Here is a 21,821-nt window from a genome sequence, read left to right as displayed (position 1 = left end):
GCCTAATTGAGGCACGTCGCGGCGGTCTCGGTCTGGCGCAAGATCGATACTTTCGTTATCGCGGCACACGGCGGTGGATGTGGGATGCCCGGTGAGAGAGATATGCCTTTCGCGTGTGATCCCGCCGCGGCGGAGTCGCTGTCGCGCCTATGCGCGGCGCGGTCGTGCGTGACGCGGCCGAAGGTTCTACTTTCTTCGATGGCCTCTCTAGAACGCGAATCGGACACGGCACGTACGCAATGGACGCAGGTAACGCGCTACGCGTCATACACACCGGCGGGTTTATGTATTTGATAAAACGTAGCCGAGTTCGCTTTCGCGTAATAAATTGTAAGGCAACTTTTCCTGCTGCGAGAGCTAAATCTTAACGGTGCATCTTCTCCTCGTTATGAAAGCTCCAGTAAATAACCGCGCAACTTTCACGGTTCCCACACGGTGAGTCGCTCGTAACACAAAATAAGAAGAAAAAGAAGAAAAAAAACTCACTGTATCAACGAGAGGATAATCCGACCAGTAATCATGTAACGTCGCTAAAACAATGTCCGTAAAAAGATGATTGTTGATTGTGCGGTTTTGATTGAGGTGGGAAAAAAAGTGTAACTGTTTATTAAATATTGAAAGTATTTATTAGGCGAACACATGCGCAGGTGTGTGCTTAGGTGTCTCTCTTATAATTAGAGTGACATAAGCCATATTGGCTGACGTTCTGGGATCGTTAAGTGTACACCGCACCTTTGATGCCGCTATAAATACGCGAGTGTATGGAAGTTTGCATGCGGTATGAAATGTATTTTCATGCGATATTTCTGCGCGACGCGCATTATTTTCACTATTTTTCTACAATTACCACGTGATTATATTTAATTATCTCTTTCTTCGCTTTCGATTGGTTTGCGCGAGGCGCAGTCGGTTTGAACACTATTCATTATTTGATTCAGTGATTTCGCGGCTTCAATCGATTTCTATTCCGCGTGCAGCCTTTTCTCTTCGTCGATTAATGTAATTCTATAATTTCGAATGTACGATACAGCCTACACTGTGGATACACAGTCTTAATTACCGGGCTCCGGTGATTATTGGTCGGATTTGCAATCGATGCAATAGCAATTTGATTGCTCCGTAATTATTGTTGTCTGCGCCGCGACGCGTTCGGCGACGGCGAACACGCGAAGGGAGAAGGAACGAGGGCGGACAGTTTGATGTATCGCACGGCGGGAAAGAGAGCGGCACAGATCCACGTCGTGATCCATTCGCATGGCGCGGCGCGGCGCAACGGCCGACACAACACGCGGCTTTGGCGCTCGACCTCTTTGCGCCTACGTGGGAGGAATAGGAAGTCGTGCATTAAATCCGAACCTCTACCTTTCAGCGCTTAAACGCCTCTCAAATGGCACGGCCGCGGGACTCCGCCGTCCACTTCGGCCGCACAAAAGCGATTACGTCGTCGATTGCGCCCAATTTCCGAATTAACGTTCCGCGACGACGCGCGACGTCCCGATCCTCTCGCTGACGGTTCTTCCAGGTCACTCGAAATCCTAATCTGAGAATTGATTATTCGTCGAGCGTACGTTGATGACATCAATTCTATATGCGACTGATATCACCCGTTGAGATTCGGCTATTTAAAAAAAAAAAAATATTATTTATTCATCACAAAATATTTTTACATTACAGTGTATAAAAAATTGTTGTGGCTTTTACTTAGTGACGATATTTTATTTTAATGTAACTTTAGTTTTCATAGTCTTTCGCTTAAAAATATATTAATATTAATACAAAAACATTTTATGGTTCTTTTACTAGCTCATAAATATCTTTTTAATTAAGCTGGCGAGATAACAGTTTTTAACGAAATGGCTGAAGCAATAAATTTTTATATACATGGCTAAATATAAGATAAATATAAATTTATACATTTAATTTCTACTAAAATAACTGTGCCATTAATGAATATGCCTGGGAATATCCTAGCGAACTCTCGGACTTTCTCGTTCGCGCGTATCGAGCGGAAAGATTCCAATCTCAACCGCTTACTCGTGATTGCGTTCATTGCCGAATTAACCGCGAACGTCAGACGTTCCTGTTCGCGCGAGTGAAAAAATTCTGCTCTGAGCTATTGCAGCTCGGATGTCTGCTCGATCTGCAACGTAGCATCGGAATTCCGGATGAAAACACATATTAGCGAGGTTGAATTCCTTCTTTTTTTAGCGAGGAATACGTAGATAGGCCGCTTAATCTTGCGCAAGTGTGCCTGCACATCGTCACATAAGACGAATAAATTTGCGACTATGCGCAAAAAGATAAGCAAATATTTCCGCAAGTGTATTTTGTAAACGCCTAAGATATATTTAAATTTCTCATGTTGACACATCGTTAATTTAATTCCAATTTAATAAACAAGTGAGTCGTTGACTCACCGTTTCTCTGCAATAATTCTTGACTTGGCGTTTTTTTTTATAATTAAATTTGCTTCAAGTTTCGCAGATATTTACAAAATTTTGCGACACGTGTTATGTCAAGTAGGATTGTCGCAAGCGACGATTAGGAAAGCAGATACTCAAGTGCGTTCTGTCATGCGACAGAGTTGCGGAATAAATACAAATACGGGGTTGCTTGGGAATAGATACATACGTAAGAAAGCTTACGACGCAATGTGCCGATTGCAGTTCATCTAACGTCTTTATCCGCGCATACTTGATCCAATTGGACGCTTAGTGTCTCGAAGTATGAATAGTATCGTGCGCGAGATGATGAAACGCGAAAGGATTTTAGCCTTCGTCTTCAAGGCTGACCACTGACACACCGCGAACAATCGTCCGCGTTTTACGTCGATTTCGCACGACTCGAGACTTTTTTTTCTCTCCAAGAGAAACGGCTTAACAAAACACCCTCCATTTAATTTCAAATTATCATAACAGTCCTTGTTTCGAAAGAAAGAAGAAGGAAGCGGAACACTTGGAAACAATCGAAAGAAGGCGTGTAACGTTAACGCACATGTAAAATTGACCTGCTTTTCTATGAATAACATATACGTGCACTTGATTACGTCAAAAGATTCCGTCGCATTCCTCGGACAGCATTGATAAAGTGAACTGGATCTCGCGCGGGCCGGACGGGGAGGAGAAGTGACGGAGACGTCGAACAAAGATTTCGCGGCTGCAATGATCGCAATGAAGGAGCAAGGAGAGGACAGAATGCGCGCCCTCGTTGCATTCTCCTTCAGGGCCGCGTCAATCTAGAGCTGCAATTCCTAGCGCGTGCGTGCGTATCGCAATTGGCCGGCGTAGCAGAAGTAACACAATAATTGTTAAAATAATTTCATTTTATTTTGTCCACATTAATGTAAACTCGAAATTTTTCAATGTAGTTTCAAACGCCTTTAGCCGGCTGTGGATTATAAATTAATGATTTTTTTTTTTTTAATCGAAGCTGTTAGATTTGCAGAACTTATTTTATATAAATTGCGTATTACGATTTTGCCTCGAAGCGTCACGATGTGATGTAATCCTGCTCTCTTCCGCGGCGTAATGCGAACGCGCTCTTTGATCGCAAAGCTCTTCGGTGACACGCGCGTGCGACGCGTACACGCGTGATAGCTCTTGCGTCGTACGCGGCATCGCGAGAGATTTAACGCGCGGATAGCGTAGAAAGTGATTTTTCTCGAGATAGATCAAAGCGAGGGAGGCGATCGGTTCGGCGCGCGCGCGCGCGCGCGAAATTGTGGAAAGAGGAAGAGAATGGCAACCTGGATAGCGTCCAAAACTCACGTTCTACCTCGTAAAATGTCGAGGGAAAGGAAAAAAACTACTGCGCCGGTAGTTTTTGACCAGCGGCGCATTTAAATCTCTCGTACATCTCTATAAGCAATTTATCTTCAGGCCTCCAACGTGCACGATCATTACTCATCTTACACGAGCGGGAAAAAACTACACTTGAAATTGTATTTAAATAAAAATTACATTATATCAGGAAGTTAATTACGCTTCATTAAAAGTAATACAAGACATTTCAGTCTAATTAAATTTGAATAAAAGTGAAACATTTTGCAATTACATCGTTAGATATACATTAATCATACATATTTATTGAGTCGATCGGAAAGTTCCTTCGGATTTTCGCTTTTCATTTTTCTCGAGAAACATCGAAGGAACTTTCTGATCGATTCGATATACATATATTTGAAAGTAGCCGATATTCAGGCCGTTTGATTTATATGTTAAAAATATGCGATTTAAAAATTATTCATTATTCGTATTGAGAAAATTTTTCTAATCATTGTGTCTTCTTATGTTGCAGTCGGTCTAAAAGTCGGTTGTAGTCACAAGCCGACAACATGAGGAACTCGACGCTACTGAAATGGGCGCAGAATTCGACGAACAATAAAAATCAACCGAATAAAAATGGAGGTGAGTAACCTGTCTCTCCGAAGCGTGTGCGACTGGTATTAGCAAATATGGCACTGGGCTGATCGCGACTCTCCTTGTTCGCAGGAACGAGGAACTGGATACACCCACCGGACGCGCTCCAAAAAGGACACATCGCCTACCTAGTCAAGGTATGTTTGTTGTAGTTTTTGCACCACGAAAAAAAAAAAAGAACTTTGTATCAGAGAAAGTAAGCGATGTGTGACTTACTCATTTTAACACATCGAAGTATTTTGGCGAAGATCGCTTTTGTAAATCGCGATTTCTGCCGAAATTCGTATCCGCGGGTTTAAAACTGAGACGTGCGGCGAAAATTCGAATAAAATTGAAATTCTTATGAACAATTTACCACTGCATTCTAATGAAACGCAAGATATTTTGGATTAATAGCTGCGTGCTGCGTTGGGCAAGGTCGCGGCACACGGTTGTGAAATCGCGGGACAAACAGCAGTAAAGTGACAAGCATCATCCTGGCACCGCTTCTCGATATCTCGAAGCCGACGTAACGAAAGGTCGAGGCTGTCGTAGCGCGTGTCGTAGATCTTTCCGACTGTTTTTCCTGGTTTTATCTCCGGCGGTTAATCAAGTCGCGAAAACCCCGCCGGAGCGGGGTGTACATTACGCTTTCGTGGAATTTGTCGACGCGCGTACGCCTAATTACCTTTCGCTGCTAACGAACGTAATTAAGCTAAACCGATTACTTTGCCGGACGGAACACAAGACATCGCGAATGCCTGTGCGCACTGTGTGAGAAAAAAAAGCAGAGAAATTGCTGGCAGCTATTAAGCAATAACTGGCGGAAGAACGATATAAAGGAAGGCGGTTTGCTTGAGAAATAGAATCATTATTCTTATATTTTTTTTTAAATTACATTCAGCGCCTGAAGATGCAGATTATTTTTCCCAAAATAATGTGATAAATTTTAGTGGAAAGTAGAATCTAGAAAACTTGGCAGCGGCATAAAAATTTATAACGATTGATTCGTCAAAGAGATTCGGATGAGTTATAAGCAGAGGAAACCACGAGTCTGAAAAATGAAAGTCGCAGATGACCGGAATTGCCTAAGTCGGACTTAATGACGGGAGGAGCGTAATGTCCGGTCTTTACAAAGTGACTGCAATATAAAGACGAAACCGGCCCGCGGCTTACACTTTCCAACCGGTTATGATTTCGATTATCTATGAGTGACTTGCACCGAAATAGAGAAAGAAAAAAAAAAAAAAAAAACATCACTCCGTGACTTGCGCCGAGCGTTTGTTCGATTCGCCGCGCGATTCATTCATTTCGTGTCACCCGGAAAAGTTGCGTAACGCGCAATAGCGCACCCGCGTCTGCCTTTCGTTTCGAATTGTTACCGGCACGTATGTAAGTTTCCCCGTTGAATACAAATACCAGCGCGACCACGGATGAATTGTTGTTCGACTGCTGGGAGAACACGAGTCCGCGCGTCGCGCGAGTTCGTTGAACTTCGAAACTTCGCAAGCGGCCAGAGATTTCACTATCTCACGAACGAGACGTGTGTCGACATCGCGAAATAGCGGAATCGTATCCGGATTGTCTGTTTCGTCGTGCTGGATTTTTTTTGCAATTCAATTTAGTCTATCAATATTTATTTCGAAAGAAATTTCTCCGCACACAAGACGCATATTTCGCGTCGATCGATTATAAAGTCGATCTAATCGCAGATTTGGATAAAAGTTTGCGGAGTTAATTTTTGGGAACGCGCTTTAACAGATGAGAGCTTTTTAATTTTCATCTCAAAAGGGATTAAAAATTGCTTCCACGAAAACGACGTTTGTGCTGCGAACAGTGATTCTATCTTTTATTTTATTAGAAGCGAATGAGATAAATCAGTTTTATGTCAAACTGCATCGCGCAACTGCGGATTTAAATGCGGTCAGGTCAGACTTGCGTAATCCAGATACAGTTTCGTCATCCGAAGAAATATTTTATCGGACGTAAGTGTCCCGGGATCGTTAAACTATGCCGCAAGACGTAATCATGAAGTGATAACATCGTACAATTTGTAAGCATTACGTTTATCACGGTGCGTAGTAGATTAAAGCGTGGAAATATTTTATCTATGAGAGAAGGAATGCGGCGTAAACAGCCGTTAGATGTACGTCGTTTTTCTCAAATATCATTGCGAAACGCTTCCGCTCTTTTTCGCTCGTTCGATTCGCGACATCGCGATGACTGCGAGCAGTTCCATTAATTATCGATTACGTTAACTGCTTCTTCCTGTTCATATATATTTAATTTTTCCGTTTGCTTTTTGCCCAAGCCTATTAATATCGTCTATTTTCATCGGTGATTTATCTTCTTTCAATTCGCATGCTGTAATTTTTGCCGAGTAAACAAAATTGTCGCGCGATTTCGGGATGTTTAATTTAGATTCCGCCGCGCGTGTACGCGATTAAAAAACTTTTCTCTCTCTCGCAAATGTTACTCTGACGCGAGATTTCGTACACGTGGCTACATAACGTAAGCGGAAGATTTATGACGATTGTAATGCAAAAATATGCAAGCTGCGGTGGAATGCGCGAAAAAAAGGTGGTTAATAAAGAAGTATATTCATGTCACGTTCCGAGCGTGCATTTTTCCTGCAAACGTCACGGCGTTTCCCACGCCGCGCCGTTCTTCTCTCTCTTGTGCCTTCTATTTTTATAACAAACTGCGCACACGAAGGAATATCCGGCTGACTTTTCTTTCCGTCATCCTTCTATGATTTAAAATATTTTAGTATTTGGGCAGCACAGAGGTGGAGCAACCCAAAGGCATCGAAGTGGTGAAAGAGGCGATCTGCAAGCTGAAATTCAATCAGCAGCTGAAGAAGAGCGAGGGCACGAAAACTCCCAAGGTCGAGCTTACCATAAGTATCGATGGCGTGGCGATACAGGAACCAAAAACAAAAACGACACCCAAGGTTGGTGCGATAAAAATGATTCTTATACGACAAAAATTCCTCCTCCTTCCTTCGCGTGTATCCAAGGCTCGATTGCTCCCGCCGTGTGGCCTGACCGAAGGTTACTTTTGCAGCGAATTATGCATCAATATCCGCTGCATAGAATTTCCTACTGCGCCGACGACAAAGGAGAGAAGAAGTTTTTCAGTTTTATCGCGAAAGAGGAGGATGCGGAGAGGCACACATGCTTCGTTTTCGTCAGCGACAAATTGGCCGAGGAGATAACGCTCACCATCGGTCAGGCCTTCGATCTGGCCTACAGGCGGTTCCTGGAAACATCTGGCAAGGATTTGGAGGCGCAGCGACGCTGCATGGTGCTGCAGCAAAAGATAAAGCGACTGGAGCACGAGAACAATGTTTTTCGGCAACGGCTGCAAGATATCGCGGCTATTAAAGGCTCGGTGAGAGTTCGAATACAATTGCAAATTCTTAGATATAAATGAGCTGAGATAATTTCGATAGAATCAAAAAAATGAGAATATTCTACGGGATGATATTTTTTGTCTCCTCTCGAAACGGAGTCTGCAGTATTGTTTTTAATCTCGTATAGGCGGATGTGTCAGCGTATCTGTCGCAACATAATCTGCCCGACATTCTTCACGTACCTGGAGCTCCGGCGGACTCGCCGCAAGTTAATGGCACGACGAGCAAGTTATTGCTGAACACGGGCAGCGATAGCAACGGAAACACGTCCAACGGACCGCAGCAGCCGCCGCCGGTTCCGCCGAGGAATTTCGAAAAGAGTTTCGACGACGATTTCATGGGGTACGTTTGCAAATTGCAATTTTAAGTTCCGTTTCTATTTACCTTTGATATTTCTCGAATTTCACACGTTCGTTGCGTTTTACAGGAACGAGCCAGCGCCAATGCCGTCGGTTGGCACTAAATTGGAAGGGCTGCTGATGGACGAGTTTGAGGAAGATTTCAATCCGAGGGCTTATGAAACCGCAGCCAACGGTCTTGCCACTCATCAGTCCAATAACAATGCTCTCATTAATGGTCAGTTGTCCTCGGGATCGAACTTCTTCTCTCAATCTAACGGCACAATCAGCCCCCCGCCTTTATGTAAATACTCACTTTATTAATTAAAATTGATTGTCTCGCGTTATACTTATCGCTGAACTTGTTACATTTTCTGTACAGTGGCGCCACCACCAAAGACGAAAGATTCGAGGCGTCAGAACGGACTCAAGGAAGATCTGTTCGGTAGCATCCCTTTCAATCCCACGCCAACTTTAAATATGAAGAACGAATGTAACGATCCGTTCGAAATGGGAGAATTCGGAGCTTCGACCGTGACCAATCCTAGCCAGCAGGAACTGGAGAACGCTATCGGTCTGCTGGATAAAAGATTGCTGGAGATGAAGGTGAAAACCTGTGATTTTATTCTTCAACGGTGCCCGCTCTGAATAGATTATAAAATGCGCAATGAAATTTTCAGGACGGTTTCAGTAGAGGGCTGTGCATCGGAACTGATGACTTTTCTTTGGAGAGCTTGGACCCGCTGCGAAATTAAACTGGAACGACCGGACACGCTAAGAAGTGCTCGAACAAGAATCAGTGCTCCGAAACGCGGAGTACGAGAGAGAACAACTAACGGATAGAGCAATTAGGAATTATGTCCGTGTAAAACCAAAATTAGTCAATTATTATTACTACCCTACTCGTATATTTATGATCATGTTCGATATTTATGGTACACATATGAAGTAATTTTAAAGGCGCGTATCCTTCTACGCGCCCGCTGATAATATATGCTATTCTATCCGCTGCTTCGGAACCTTGAAACTGAGGTTCAAAACCCTATAATGACGCACGGAAACGCGTTATCGTTGTTAATGATGAGTCAGTGAAAGTCGGGATCTCAAGTTGACCGCTAGAGTGGAATGAGATATTATTCTAATCGAGGCCGCATAATTTTAGACGAAAATTTGTTATGTATAACAACTTAAACAGATCTTTCTTCTGTTTATCGCGAATCTCACGTCGACAATGATATGCTTGCGTCTTTCATACCTTTTAACGAGATATTTTGAGAAAGAACTAATGAACATTAGAAAATCTTGCAACCATCGAGTCGGATGGGGAGAGAGTGACGGCCGAGTAATCTCTCGCATTCTAAAGCTACACTCTAAGGCTAAGAGAAATTCGTAATATACATTTTACACTCGGCCGGGTTTAATTTACGTTCTTTGCGTAAATCCACGACCATTTGTTGGAAAGTAAGCTGATAGGCGATGCAAATGGAGCATTAACCGTCGTAGCATTAGAGATTACACTAATAATATGAACGCATAGCTTCATAGTCTGTCGATTGAACCCGTACACTCCATATATTCTCTTTCTTTTTTTTTTGGTCTGTCGTATATACTGCTACTCTTTTTCTCTTAATAACAATCGGAAAGAAAAAGGGAGTTCAATTGTAGAAGAGCACGAGAGGTTCTAGTTGTATAAGCCTTACGGTAATCTCTATGTATCACGATCCGACCAACGTAACGTGAAACGTTCAACAAGTTCACGTTTATCTCCATATAAAGAGGATTAGTAATTATGTACATATGAATCTCTATCTTATTATTGTTGCTATATTGTTTAAGAGTCCTAGTTAAGAATATAACATATGATTATCAACAAATGAAATATTGAACATTCAAATGCATCATCCTTATGTTCGTAATATTAAATTTCGAAACACCTTGAAGTTATGTAATCGTTGTCATGACACCATCCCTGACACAATCAAAATGTCACTTATGAATGAAACAACTGTCACATTTCCAACTTTTAAAAATTTACTTATTTTTTATTATCAATTTTCTTGAAATTTTACTCTCGCTGTCTTTAAAATTGTAAACGAATGGCATTCGTAAAAATGAAATCAGCCTTGCTTCTTTTTTGCATTATTTTTATTGGCAATGTCACATATCAAAGTGCAAATAACTATGGTAAGAAACGCAATTGTATTGAAACATTTGTTAACGTTAGTCAAATATATATGTATAAAATATGCTTTTTAAAGAAAATCACACGGAAGGGAACATGTGCTGCGCTCTTCAAGAATATCGCTGCTCATCTATCGAGAACTATGCAGAAAAATTGCAAGATGTAAGATACAAACTAATTGACAACTTTAAAAACTTATATTACGTAAACGAAAAATATTTATAGAATATTACATTTATCATGCAGGAAACGTCAGTACTAGAACTGCTCCTAGAAGATACTCTGAAACGTGATGCAAAATGTTACATAAATTTTCAAAATAGCAAGTTGTTAAAGCCAGTATTGTTGCCTACTTGTGCATCTGACGAAGAAAAACAATTTTAAAAATTATTCATATGGCATACGTCCAATTATTTAATTATACACGACAATAGTAACCAGCTGACGTACATATTTTGTGTTATATAATATTGATTAAATCAAGAAATTCAAAATTGCATCAGAAATGCATGAGAAAAGCCTAAAGTGAGCCTTGAAGATATTCGAAAGATTTTATACATTCCTTATACATCTTGTAAAATATTTGTATCGTTTAAAGCTCAGAGTATTTCAGAGTGTTGAATTGCTTTTAAATTTAGCGCGGTTTTTTGCTTGTGACGTCACGCTGCAGGCGGCGCCAGCGGTGTGAACGTGGTGTGACGCGCGCTGCATCAGTATTCCGCGAACTTCCATTGCGTTCTCCTCGTTTCTCGGTTTTGCCCGATTCCTCACGAGTTACGAGAGGGAGGGAGTCGCCGCCGTCGCCGTCGCCTGCAGACGCGAGAGTCGCCGTGAAACGCCGCAAGACAAAAGTGCCTTCTTTCCACTTCATTGCGAACGAGGATCCCCCACAGGATGGCGGACGACGGCCACGAGAACGGCACCAGTAACGGCGACGTGCCCGAGATCGAGCTGATCATCAAGGTGAGTGTGCCACGCGCGACCGAGGATCGGCAAGTGAGATAGACAGATAGATAGAAAGGGGGCGAGACGGAGAGAAAGACGGAGGAAAAAGGAGGCGATATCGTCTCGTGCGCGCTATGGGCGTGGAGCCGGACTGGTTCTCGTTCGGGATTCATCGGCAAATACTTCAAAGTCGTTTTGTCTCACCAGCCGTGATGTCGCGACCGTGAAAATCGCGGGCGACCGGCGGCAGCCGCGCGATCGGCCAGCGCGAAAAATAATCCGTTGACCGTTTCTCCGTCGCCTTCGGCGCGTCCGGCCGTCTCCCTTGCCCGACTTTTGTTTTTATCTCGCGTCACGTTCGCCCGCGATTGTAAACGCCGTGCTGTCGTAACGGTCGGGAATTGGTTCGTTTTCATCGTTCGAGCGAGGCTCCCTCGCGCGTACATTGACGCGTAATCACGAGCGAGCGAGCGAGCAACGAACGCGGTGCACGCGGATAGTACGTGCGTAGTGCGTACGTCGCTGTTCGCCTTTCGCGAGTCCTCGCGACAGAAGTTCACTTTGACGGCCGCATGCGTGCAATCAATGTTTTACGCGGTGTTTGACGTTACGTCAGGGGTCAAGATCGATTTGTCGCCGCTCGTTTTCAGCGCTTTTTTTTTCTCGTCACGAACGCGCGAAAATGAGAGCCCAATGCGCCAACCGTCGGGCTGCCGTCATCGTTTGAATAAAAAACATGGGGTTCTCTGTCGCGTGACTGCTGTGTACAAACTTCAACTCGTCGTAGTTTACGCCGATTTCGTCGGTCTGGTCGAAACTTAAAGGAGCGAAAAACCCGAAGATGAACGAGTTTGGCGATAAATGAGGCCTTTATGCGGCACCACCTCGTAAAAAGCACGGACACAGATAGTTAAGTCTGATACCATGAGCATATATAAACGCTCCGGAGTAGCGCGCTCGTACGCTACACATTTCTTTACGCATGGAGTCATCGAGGGCGCCGAGCCGTTCTCGCCGCGCTGCTCTTCTCCCTCCGTTCATCGTTTGTGTATTCAGCGGGCATTACGTGCCGCACACACCGCGGCAGATGGGACACGACGAAAAGGCGCCCGCCGATCCGCGCCGTCCGGCCGCGTCCCCCGCTTCTTCCACGGGAAAAGCGCGAGCGAGCAAAAAGTTGTCTCGCGCGCGATCTGGAAATCGGTCACCGCTCGGAAAATGAAAGGCCATTTACTATCCGGACTGGTTTTTCGCCCGCCCTTTCTTCGGATTGTCAGTGGAAATCGCGCGAAATCGATCGCAGATTCGATCGATCTGCACGTACGCTGCAGATTCCATCTGTCGCGGCTTTGCCACATTCCTATCTTATCGCAGCAATTCACGCGGCGTTTTAAATCTCACTAGATGCCCTTGTCGCGCGATTGTTAATTCGGAGAGGTATAGAAAAATTTTATCATGCGGCAAATTCTGCCGCTCCGTCAAATCGAATTAACATTCTTAAACAATGTCGGTTTTGCATATTGCATGTTTATGGTTTACATTCAATGCAGAAACGCATTACTTGAATAATAATTAAAAGAAAAATAATGGAAATTATAAATTAAAATACTTTGTGGTTGACTGAAATTGTGATTCGGAATAGAATTTTCGTTTTCAGTGTCAAAATTAAAATATAATGGATTTAACAATAATTAATAATAGACTTTTAATAGTCAGTGACGTAGTATTTCATGTCCGGACGACTTGCTTTCAAGACGAATGTAAGATCAATCAGGCTTATGGCCAATTAATCTTACATGATATCATAATTTTATGATAACATTATATAGTTTCAATTTTGATTAGATAGCAATCGGGCTATCTGCGATTGTTTTTTCTCGTATTTTTAATCAATTTGATTGCGATTCGATCGAGGGTAAGCTCGGCGCGAGTTCTCGGAACTTTCTTTTCACCGGATTTTCAGAAGGGAACGATTCCTTAAGTGGAAACAGGCTATCTTTGAATGACCATTAAAGAGCTTGCAATTGAACTTTCGCCGGGACGCGATTAATCGGATTTCTTCCGCAAACATGTCCTTATATGACAAAGACATACTAAATCATTGAAATAATAATTAAATGACTTTCTCCATTGAAAAAATAAAGAATTTCGGAGTTGAAGTTGCAGAATAGATTAAATATTTTTCAAGGAAAAAGTAATCGTATTTTATACCGCAGAAATAATTTATACAGAGATGTAAAATATTTAATGTAAAACTCAATAATATATTTGTATAGATATATATTTTTATTCATATAAGAAGTGAAGGCTGTTATATCGCGACAGCGCGATACAATGTTTGGTTTCGCCGAAAGCGTTCGCTCTCTATTCTTCGTTCGATCCTATTGTGAAGGCGAGACGCGCGACGATCGCCATATCGGTGCAACCTGTCTTTAAGTGTGTCAATGAGAATTCTACACGGACGTCTTTCAGATAACAAGCTTATCATTTCGATTACAGCGTTAGATAAATATGCAGGTAGCCGGGATGATCGATTTCTGCATTAATTACATTTGCCTCTCCAGTCTTGCGAATAAACATGATAACACATAAAATTTGATAAAAAATTATCAATCCCTCTTGACGCAATATAAAAATGCGATAAAATTTATCGTAAAAAATTAAAACTTGGAAAATATCGATGTAACTTTGCTCATTAATTTTCTCCATGCTAATTTATAATAATTTTGCCGTATTATAATAATTTTGCCGATTTGTTGAAACGCGTTGCCCCGAGAATCCGGAGAACGTCGTCGCGACTTCCTCCAGAGTTCATCGTCCTGGTATTTCGCTACGTCTTCAAAATCGCTCGCTTCGCATTGCATGTATGTTAATATGGGCGTGGGAATTTAAATTAGCTGAAATTTTGTCCGTCGGCTTGCGTTCCACAACTCCGGCGCGAGTATTCGCGGCGGCCGCCGCTTAATTTATTCGGTAAACGAGGTCGAGTTCTATATATTATCGGCGCGCATTGCCCCGGTCGTGTCATTGTAAATCGGGGAAGGACGGTGCGACAGGTACATATCGTCGAAATCACGCGCGCGCGCAGGAAGATTAATGCAAGTCGACCGACCTTGCACTCGGCGATCGCGAGGTGCCTCGCAAGTGTGTCAAACGGGACGAAACGACGAGCGGCCACCACGAAGGTCCTCCTCGAGATTCTATACCGTTAAACGATGGACTCCTTTGCCTTCCGCTTTCCTCGCTCTTCTGGCTTTCCCCGCTGTTCGATCGCCGACTTCGCTCCTCGGATCTATGTATTCTATTATATTCTTGAACGGCTTCTTTCCCCCGCAAAAATAGAAGATTGAATTTTCACGATGGGAGAAACGTTGCGGAATAAATTTTTGCCAGAAAGAAAGAGGAATATTTTTTTTCTCGATACAGGAAGATAAAAAGGCGCAGAGTTCAGTGAAGAAATCTAAATTATAAAATAATGTTGAAATTATGCGGAGAGATGACAGATCTCTTTTAGATTTCTACACGCGCACTGCTTTCCATATTTATTATTTTATCTGTTTGTTTCACATTCTGCATTAATTACGATATCTTGAATACGCCTTGTGACGCTTCGTTGCGCGAATTTTTTTCCGACCGCGCAGTTACACGCGCGCGACATGGGAACATCGCGTAAGCATTCGCGACCGCAGCGATCGATTGGACTTTAATCTTTTCTAAGGTCATTATAAACGTGTCTAGGTGGAAGTCAGAGACACTCTGAGAGTTCTCACGATTTCACAAACAAGTAAATACGTAACGTCGCTTCGACGAGGCATAAAAAAGGAGACGCATACGCGATAAGGAATTGGAACGTGCAGAAGGAAGTTGTCCTTCGCGCGGCGCGCGATCGAAGGATATTTGATGTCCGGCGTTGTCCCGCTAATAATAGGCGCTTACGCGCGTATTCTTCGCGAACAACGTCCTGCTATTTTTCTTTCCTGTTTGCCGCTCGGAAGAAAAGATGAGCAGACGGATGGTGAACACATTGTAGAATTGTGACTCCCATCGCTGCACGCGGCACATATATTCGCAGACGTCACACTCGCGCGTGTGCGTACGCACGTGTACACATTTGCCTATTCGTAACGGTATACCACGGAGCAGGACGTTAACTGCGTACTCGCATACGCGTGCAGCGCGAAGTGATGATGGAAGAAGGCATGTGTACTTTTATCGCACAAGCCATTCATCCCGAAGATAAAGTTGAGTTCTAAAACCCTAGAAATTTATCAAATTTTTTAATACACATAATTATCTTTGACATCTAAATTTCTGGTATTTCGAGATCGATGCCATTTTCCAAGTCGACGCTTTGACGTTTCGATTCTTTTTCATTATTTTACAAAACCTCGAGAGAATTTTTTTACGGACATGAATTTTTCATACCGTTCGGAGAATTTCTTCCGGTCGAATAACGCAAGTGCGTAGGTACGCATTAATTTCTTCCAGGCATGAAACAAGGTTACCCGCGATGTTACCATTAGCGATACCACCGATGCATGCACCGCTTTTAGCCGCTCTTCCCCATCTCCGTCCGATTTCTTTTTCCATAGTTTTTTCCACAATTCCTCGGCCACATAACTCCACCGAGAATCACGTAACGATGTCGCGAGGTCGCGATAATAACGCAAACCGCACGCGCTCGCGTAACAAACATTTAACGCGAGACACACTTTGCCTCCTCGCGCGCGCACCTAACCGGGATTCCTCGGCGAAGGTTCCTGTTTCCCCGTCGTCGCATAAATCAGCCGTAAATACGCTGACTCGGATTAAACCTCCGTGGCTCCCGATCCGCGTTCGGGAAACGCGCTTACGCGGCTCTCTCAACGCAATGGAATTCGCCTGCTCGCACGCACGCACGTGTTGCGCTTACCTCGCCGCGAGTTACGTGCGCGTTAAAAATTCAAATGGTAACGATAAATTATGTCAGAATTTTCGGAACGATCGACGCTGTCACGCGCGGCTTCGCGGAGAGGCACGTTCCGCTTCGTCACGTGCAATAGCATTCTAACGTCGCGCCGGTGCTCGCCTCAAAGGAACATCGACGGATATGCACACCTGATGATATCGCATACGAATTTTCAAGCTTTCGTAAGAGAGAAAGGAGGCGAGGAGGCCTGGCGAGGTGAAAGAGCCTCGAAGATGGAAGATGCTCAGTGTCTTCGTGACATTTGATCCACCGTCAGCGTTCTCCGTGCGACTCGTACCTACATTCGACGTTGAATGCTAATGTCGGCTCGTCGCGCGCGACGTCACAAAAATGTTTCTCCAAACTATTACCATACACAGCACATTTGCGCAACGCCAACGGTGAATTTATTTTTATCATTCAAGCCCGGTTTCGGTAACGTCGATCGACAATTCTCGTCACGACTCGGCGTATTTGTTGTGTCTTTTTGTGTCCCGAAAAAAAAATACGGAAGTTGAGATGAATCAATATTAGAGAATCTCCCACTAAAGATCCACATTCTTTTATAATGTTTTTCGAGTATTTTACTTTTGCAGTGTGCGATTAAATTAAAAAAAAATAATTTTTAGACTAATCTCAAGACTACTTTGACTTGTGAAATCGTCTTTCATTTAAATTTTCGCAAATCTTTATCGAGTCCTGCATTAAAAAAAAAACGTTGCGGTAGTCGCTGCTAAAATTAAATTTAATAAAGACTTTAATGGGCGATCATTCTTCTCTCGTTAGTATTACCTGTTCATCGCGCACTTCAGAATAAATGACTCATACCATAAAATCGCCTTGCACAATCGCACACGACAAATATAACTCTTTGAATATCCTTTGTAGAATGACTGATTGACATAATCGCTCGCGATAGTGGAATAAGCCTCCTTGTCCTTGCCGAATTATCATTCTGTTTCATATTCACGCACGTTCCGGAAATAATAATAATGCTTCATCGGCATTGCGCAATGAACGCTCTGCATTTCAGACGCAACCGATAGCAGTTCTGATATTACTTCGAGCAGCACTAAAAGATGTTTAACAGATGTCTAATGGATCGCCTGAAGGATTATCGCAATACATATCCTCATTCCGCGCTGAGTGGGCGAGCTCTTCGACGCTCATTCATGTGTGAGATAAATAAACAATGTGGAAGGCGATAAGAACTAGATGGAAGCGCGGCTGTCGCAGGAACTGTTGAAAATAAATTAATAACATCAATTCTAACGGTCTATAAATCGAGATTTACCTCTCAGCCTCGCCTTCGTCCAAAGATTACCGACTGCACTTCGGAACGAAGCGTGCTTCGAACGTACGAATCATCGCGGACAAAAGAATTGCAAAAAGGTTCGGAACTGACCATCGTAAACATAATAAAGATTCGCTATTGCAGCCTCGATCCGTGAGAGACGCGCGCGGAATCGGCAGGATCCTCTCGAGGATCCGCCGCTAAACGGAGCCTTGACTTTCTCACGTTGTGCAACGTCCGAAAACGGACTGTGCGTCATCGCCGAGAAAGAATACGGACGCGCGCGCGCGCGCGAGCAGAGTCCCGGCTGCATGACGCATTAGACTGGAAAGTAAGACAACGACATCGGCTAGTAGTAAACTGTAGTAGCGATCTCGCGCAACAAAGGCACCGTGCTCGCGCGCGCGTTTCTATCGCGATCTCTAATCGCGCGGCTCATTAGATCGCCTGGAAGAGTAGCCGACTGTTAACGCCGGATGAAAATAGAGTCCGCCGTTTGTTTTGTCCGGGAAAGAGAGCTTGGCGGATTGCCGAGATACGATTTGCTCGAATTACCGGCATTACCGCGGGCGATCGCGGAGTCTCGCAGGAGGGAACGATTACGTTACACAATGTGTGGGTTGTTTAGCCTTCGCCAGTAAGGGATCAAAGTATCGGCGCAACGATCAGAACGGAATGTCATAGAGAGAGAGAGATATTCGCACGATTGTCCATTCGACACGGCGTTAGATACGCTATTTCGCGTAGCGATTCTCTAACAGTCGAAGGCCCAAATTTATGAAAGCGTAAAAGACACAATTCCATTATAAATGTCAGAAAATGAAAATTTAACGGTCAAAGCTAAAATAGAGATTTATAAAGTGCAAAAAAGTAGATGCTTCTCTCGCGAATAAGCAAAGATCGTTTGACGATTGATGCGCACTTTTTAGCGTTAAAAATATCAGGATTCGCGGTCGAAAATAACGCTGTCTGCGGGAGGGGAAGAAAAAGTAAATAAAAGAGGTAGTAATTTCGATCTGGCAGATTGCGTCAAGTTCTTTGGGATGGCCGTGAGCGCGGGAGAGTAGAACGCGTTAGCGAGCGAATAAATAAACCGTGACATCGGGAAAACGAGAGCGCAGCTCTAGCGAGCTTCGGTTCTCTCCCGATTCGGCCGATCGAGCGGGAGAAAACGCGACGGGGGCTCGTCGCATTGGGTTTGACCGACGGGTTGGGTCGCCGCTCGTCGCGCGCAAACACAAAGAATCCGCGTCGTTTGTTGGATTCCGCCGCACTAGCTGTGCTGCGCGAGATGACGTCAGCGCGCTTCGCTGGCCCCCTTATCACACTTCGGTGATACACGGGCAGGATAATCGAGTCCGCGAGATACCGTGGAATTTACATGCCAGCGTCAACGTGTCCGATAGCCGCGAAAACATAGCTCACTCTTTCGCGGCGGAACAACAAGATGTAACGATCATTCGATTGAAGGCTGATGAAGGCTCGAATTTCTTTCGAGCTGTAAAATATTTTCGAACATGCTTTAAAATACGAAAACATATTTTTATCCTTGAAAATTTTCTACCCGCGATCGAATAAGCGAAAATTAATCTTCTGCAAAGTACATTTTCGATATTCACTGAAACTTTCTTTTTTGCTTTCAACGTTAAAGTGTAAATCTGACGAAGGAAAAATTGTTGTCAGGCATCGACGATTGACGGCCGTCGAAAGGGCGCCTGCCTGTTCTGCCAGGAGTACTTCATGGATCTGTACCTTCTGGCGGAGCTGAAGACGATCTCCCTGAAGGTGACCACCGTGGACATGCAGAAACCACCGCCCGACTTCCGCACCAACTTCCAGGCCACGCCGCCGCCCATCCTGATCGACAACGGCGACGCGATACTGGAGAACGAGAAGATCGAGCGACATATCATGAAGAACATCCCCGGCGGGCACAATCTATTTGTACAGGATAAGGAAGTGGCCACTCTCGTGGAGAACTTGTTCAGCGTGAGTGTCGGTGAATCCGGTTGAGAGTGAAACTAATCGAGAAAATCCAACTGTCACGCGGTTGAATTATACATCTCTCTCTCTCTCTCTCTTTCTCGCTACCTTAGAGGGAGACTCTACATGTCCGTTTTTGTTTGTTGCAGAAACTTAAGCTGCTGCTGCTGAACGCGAAGGATAAGGACAAGGATCCGAAGACCTCGTCGCTGATGGCGCATCTTCGTAAGATCGACGAGCATCTCGGTCGCAAGGGCACCCGTTTTCTCACCGGCGACACTATGTGCTGCTTCGACTGCGAGCTGATGCCGCGGCTGCAGCACATCAGGGTCGCCGGCAAGTATTTCGCAGACTTCGAGATACCGGAGACTCTGGTGCATCTATGGCGGTACATGCATCACATGTACAGGCTCGACGCCTTCTTACAGAGCTGCCCGGCCGATCAGGATATCATTAATCACTACAAACTGCAGCAGGTGAGGCGCAACGGGGTCGACCTCTAATTGCGCGCAGGTCGTCGGCTGAATCGAATTAATTAGTGGCTCTTCGAGTCTTTTAATTTGCGCCTACGCGATGACGCAACATCATAATGCAGTTAGACGGTGTTTTCAATGTCCAACGATTTAATTACAATGAACACCCTATAATCATTGCAGAGTATGAAGATGAAGAAGCACGAGGAGCTAGAAACGCCGACCTTCACCACGAGTATCCCGATCGAGGTCAACGACGACTAGGAGGTGGCTTGGTCTGCGATCGCGTGACTTCGATTAGACATCGAGATCGGCCTATTGCGAGATCGGCGTATCGCCTCGGCGGAGTTTCAACGGCGCGCATTTTGTAATTTAATATCCATCATTATAGTGTCGGGAGCGAAGCAGGAATCCTCCTCCCGTTGGAACTCCCATCCTTCCAGCTGCCAGCTCGCGTCATTGATCGGTTCACATCTTATACGCTAAGAGATCATTGCTGGATCCGAATCCTTTCTTCGCGGGATCAAGTCAGGTTTACAAACAGATTAGCTTTTTTACCGCAAACGACGCGAAAACGTATAATAAGCGCGTTTAAAACCTTTCGAGTCTTAAAAGCAATTCTAGATTATCGGTTTTCTTCGTTTTTTCGTCTCTTTCCTCTTTCTTTTTTTTCCACCCTGCTACGTTCGGTGCGTAGTTTTGACCTGAGTAGTATTAGCAAGATTTTAATTTGCTATATCGTTGATTCAAGGATTACAAGTTTGTCAGGAGAAGCGATGATAATCTCGCCGGCGAGCAATTATAAAAATTAATATCAAGAATGCAAAAGAAACGTATGCTTGGTGCCATTATATTTTTGCGCGATTGTAAAAAAAAGAATATTTTTTCTCTTTGAATAATATGCACTACTTTTAGGCAACAGTATTACGTAAGATAATGCATAAGCGAAGTTGAAAGTAAATATAGAACGCTTGATAAAATGTTTCAATATAACCTTCTTAAGTTTGCATATCTTTTTAAATGTTATGTCTCTTGTTTCCATCGTTGCCAATCCCTCGCATGACGAACTGTTAAGAAAAATATATGACTGAGATGCTTGCATTGATGATTGCGGAGATCAAAATCGTAAACTTATCGGGGTGCATTTTTTTTTGTATCCAAATGCGATTAGCTCTATCGAGATAAATGTAGAAATTCATCTCGCGAAATATGTGATCCAGAGTGCGTACGTTTCTTCTGGATTCCACAGCGCAATGCGAGTCGCCTTGTTAATTCCGTTTCACTATTAGCACTTTTACTTACTTATTTACAAAACGGGATGAAACGGAGAACGAGTATCGCGAGGATAATGTTCTCCAGTGTTTCGGATGTGTTCGAAAGGCATTTACAACAGAAATGTCGGGAATCAGTTTCGCTTATTTCCATTAATATGCAATCCACTGTTTCAGAAAGCAAAAACAAAGGAGTAATTGTCTATTCCGTATTAGTAATTCTATTATTATTATAATAATTATTATTACTATTGTATTATTATTAATTTTGGTTTATATATCCGTAGAAATCAATATACCAGTGTTTACAGTAAATCTAGCACACCTCGTCATTTACCAGGGCGAAAATATGCGGCGCAAGTCATCAAGTCCTTATTCCTATATTATTATGTTATTTTAATTATGATTTATTTGCGACTTTAGTTGCAACGCCGATTGTAACGGCAATTCTAACATCAGTTACGCTATTTTTATCGAATATTGACATTTTTATATTTGGTAACTAATTGCAGAAAGTTTTATTCGGAATATCATCTACAAGTAAGGATTATTTAAAACAAGGTACAAGGAACATA

The 21,821-nt window shown here is 43.6% G+C and overlaps 2 protein-coding genes across 4 annotated transcripts in view; both read left to right on the top strand.

Moving 5' to 3' along the window:
* Window positions 1–10,090, top strand: part of LOC105671224 (PTB domain-containing engulfment adapter protein 1) — a 28,160-nt gene extending 18,070 nt beyond the window's left edge. For 2 of the 3 annotated variants that reach the window (XM_067356825.1, XM_067356827.1), the window contains exons 2-9: window positions 4,297–4,406; window positions 4,491–4,555; window positions 7,168–7,350; window positions 7,464–7,790; window positions 7,940–8,154; window positions 8,240–8,454; window positions 8,533–8,756; window positions 8,831–10,090. In XM_067356825.1, coding sequence (XP_067212926.1) covers window positions 4,334–4,406; window positions 4,491–4,555; window positions 7,168–7,350; window positions 7,464–7,790; window positions 7,940–8,154; window positions 8,240–8,454; window positions 8,533–8,756; window positions 8,831–8,905 — 1,377 coding nt within the window. In that variant the 5' untranslated portion in view covers window positions 4,297–4,333 and the 3' untranslated portion in view covers window positions 8,906–10,090. Of the gene's footprint in view, window positions 1–147; window positions 250–4,296; window positions 4,407–4,490; window positions 4,556–7,167; window positions 7,351–7,463; window positions 7,791–7,939; window positions 8,155–8,239; window positions 8,455–8,532; window positions 8,757–8,830 lie in introns of those variants that run through there. The other variant, XM_067356828.1, reaches the window with a different exon arrangement.
* Window positions 10,091–11,027: 937 nt separating this feature from the next.
* On the top strand, window positions 11,028–21,561 carry Clic (chloride intracellular channel protein 5). Its single transcript, XM_012365196.2, has 4 exons — window positions 11,028–11,295; window positions 19,203–19,508; window positions 19,652–19,978; window positions 20,159–21,561. Exons 1-4 carry the CDS (start codon window positions 11,227–11,229, stop codon window positions 20,237–20,239), a joined length of 783 nt encoding a protein of 260 aa, XP_012220619.1. The 5' UTR covers window positions 11,028–11,226; the 3' UTR covers window positions 20,240–21,561.
* The last annotated feature ends 260 nt before the right edge of the window (window positions 21,562–21,821 follow it).

The sequence above is a fragment of the Linepithema humile genome, chromosome 6 (assembly GCF_040581485.1).
Source record: "Linepithema humile isolate Giens D197 chromosome 6, Lhum_UNIL_v1.0, whole genome shotgun sequence".
NCBI lineage: Eukaryota > Metazoa > Arthropoda > Insecta > Hymenoptera > Formicidae > Linepithema > Linepithema humile.
The sequence above is the reverse complement of the archived record's forward strand: the minus strand, read 5'-3'. Positions and strand labels throughout refer to the sequence as shown.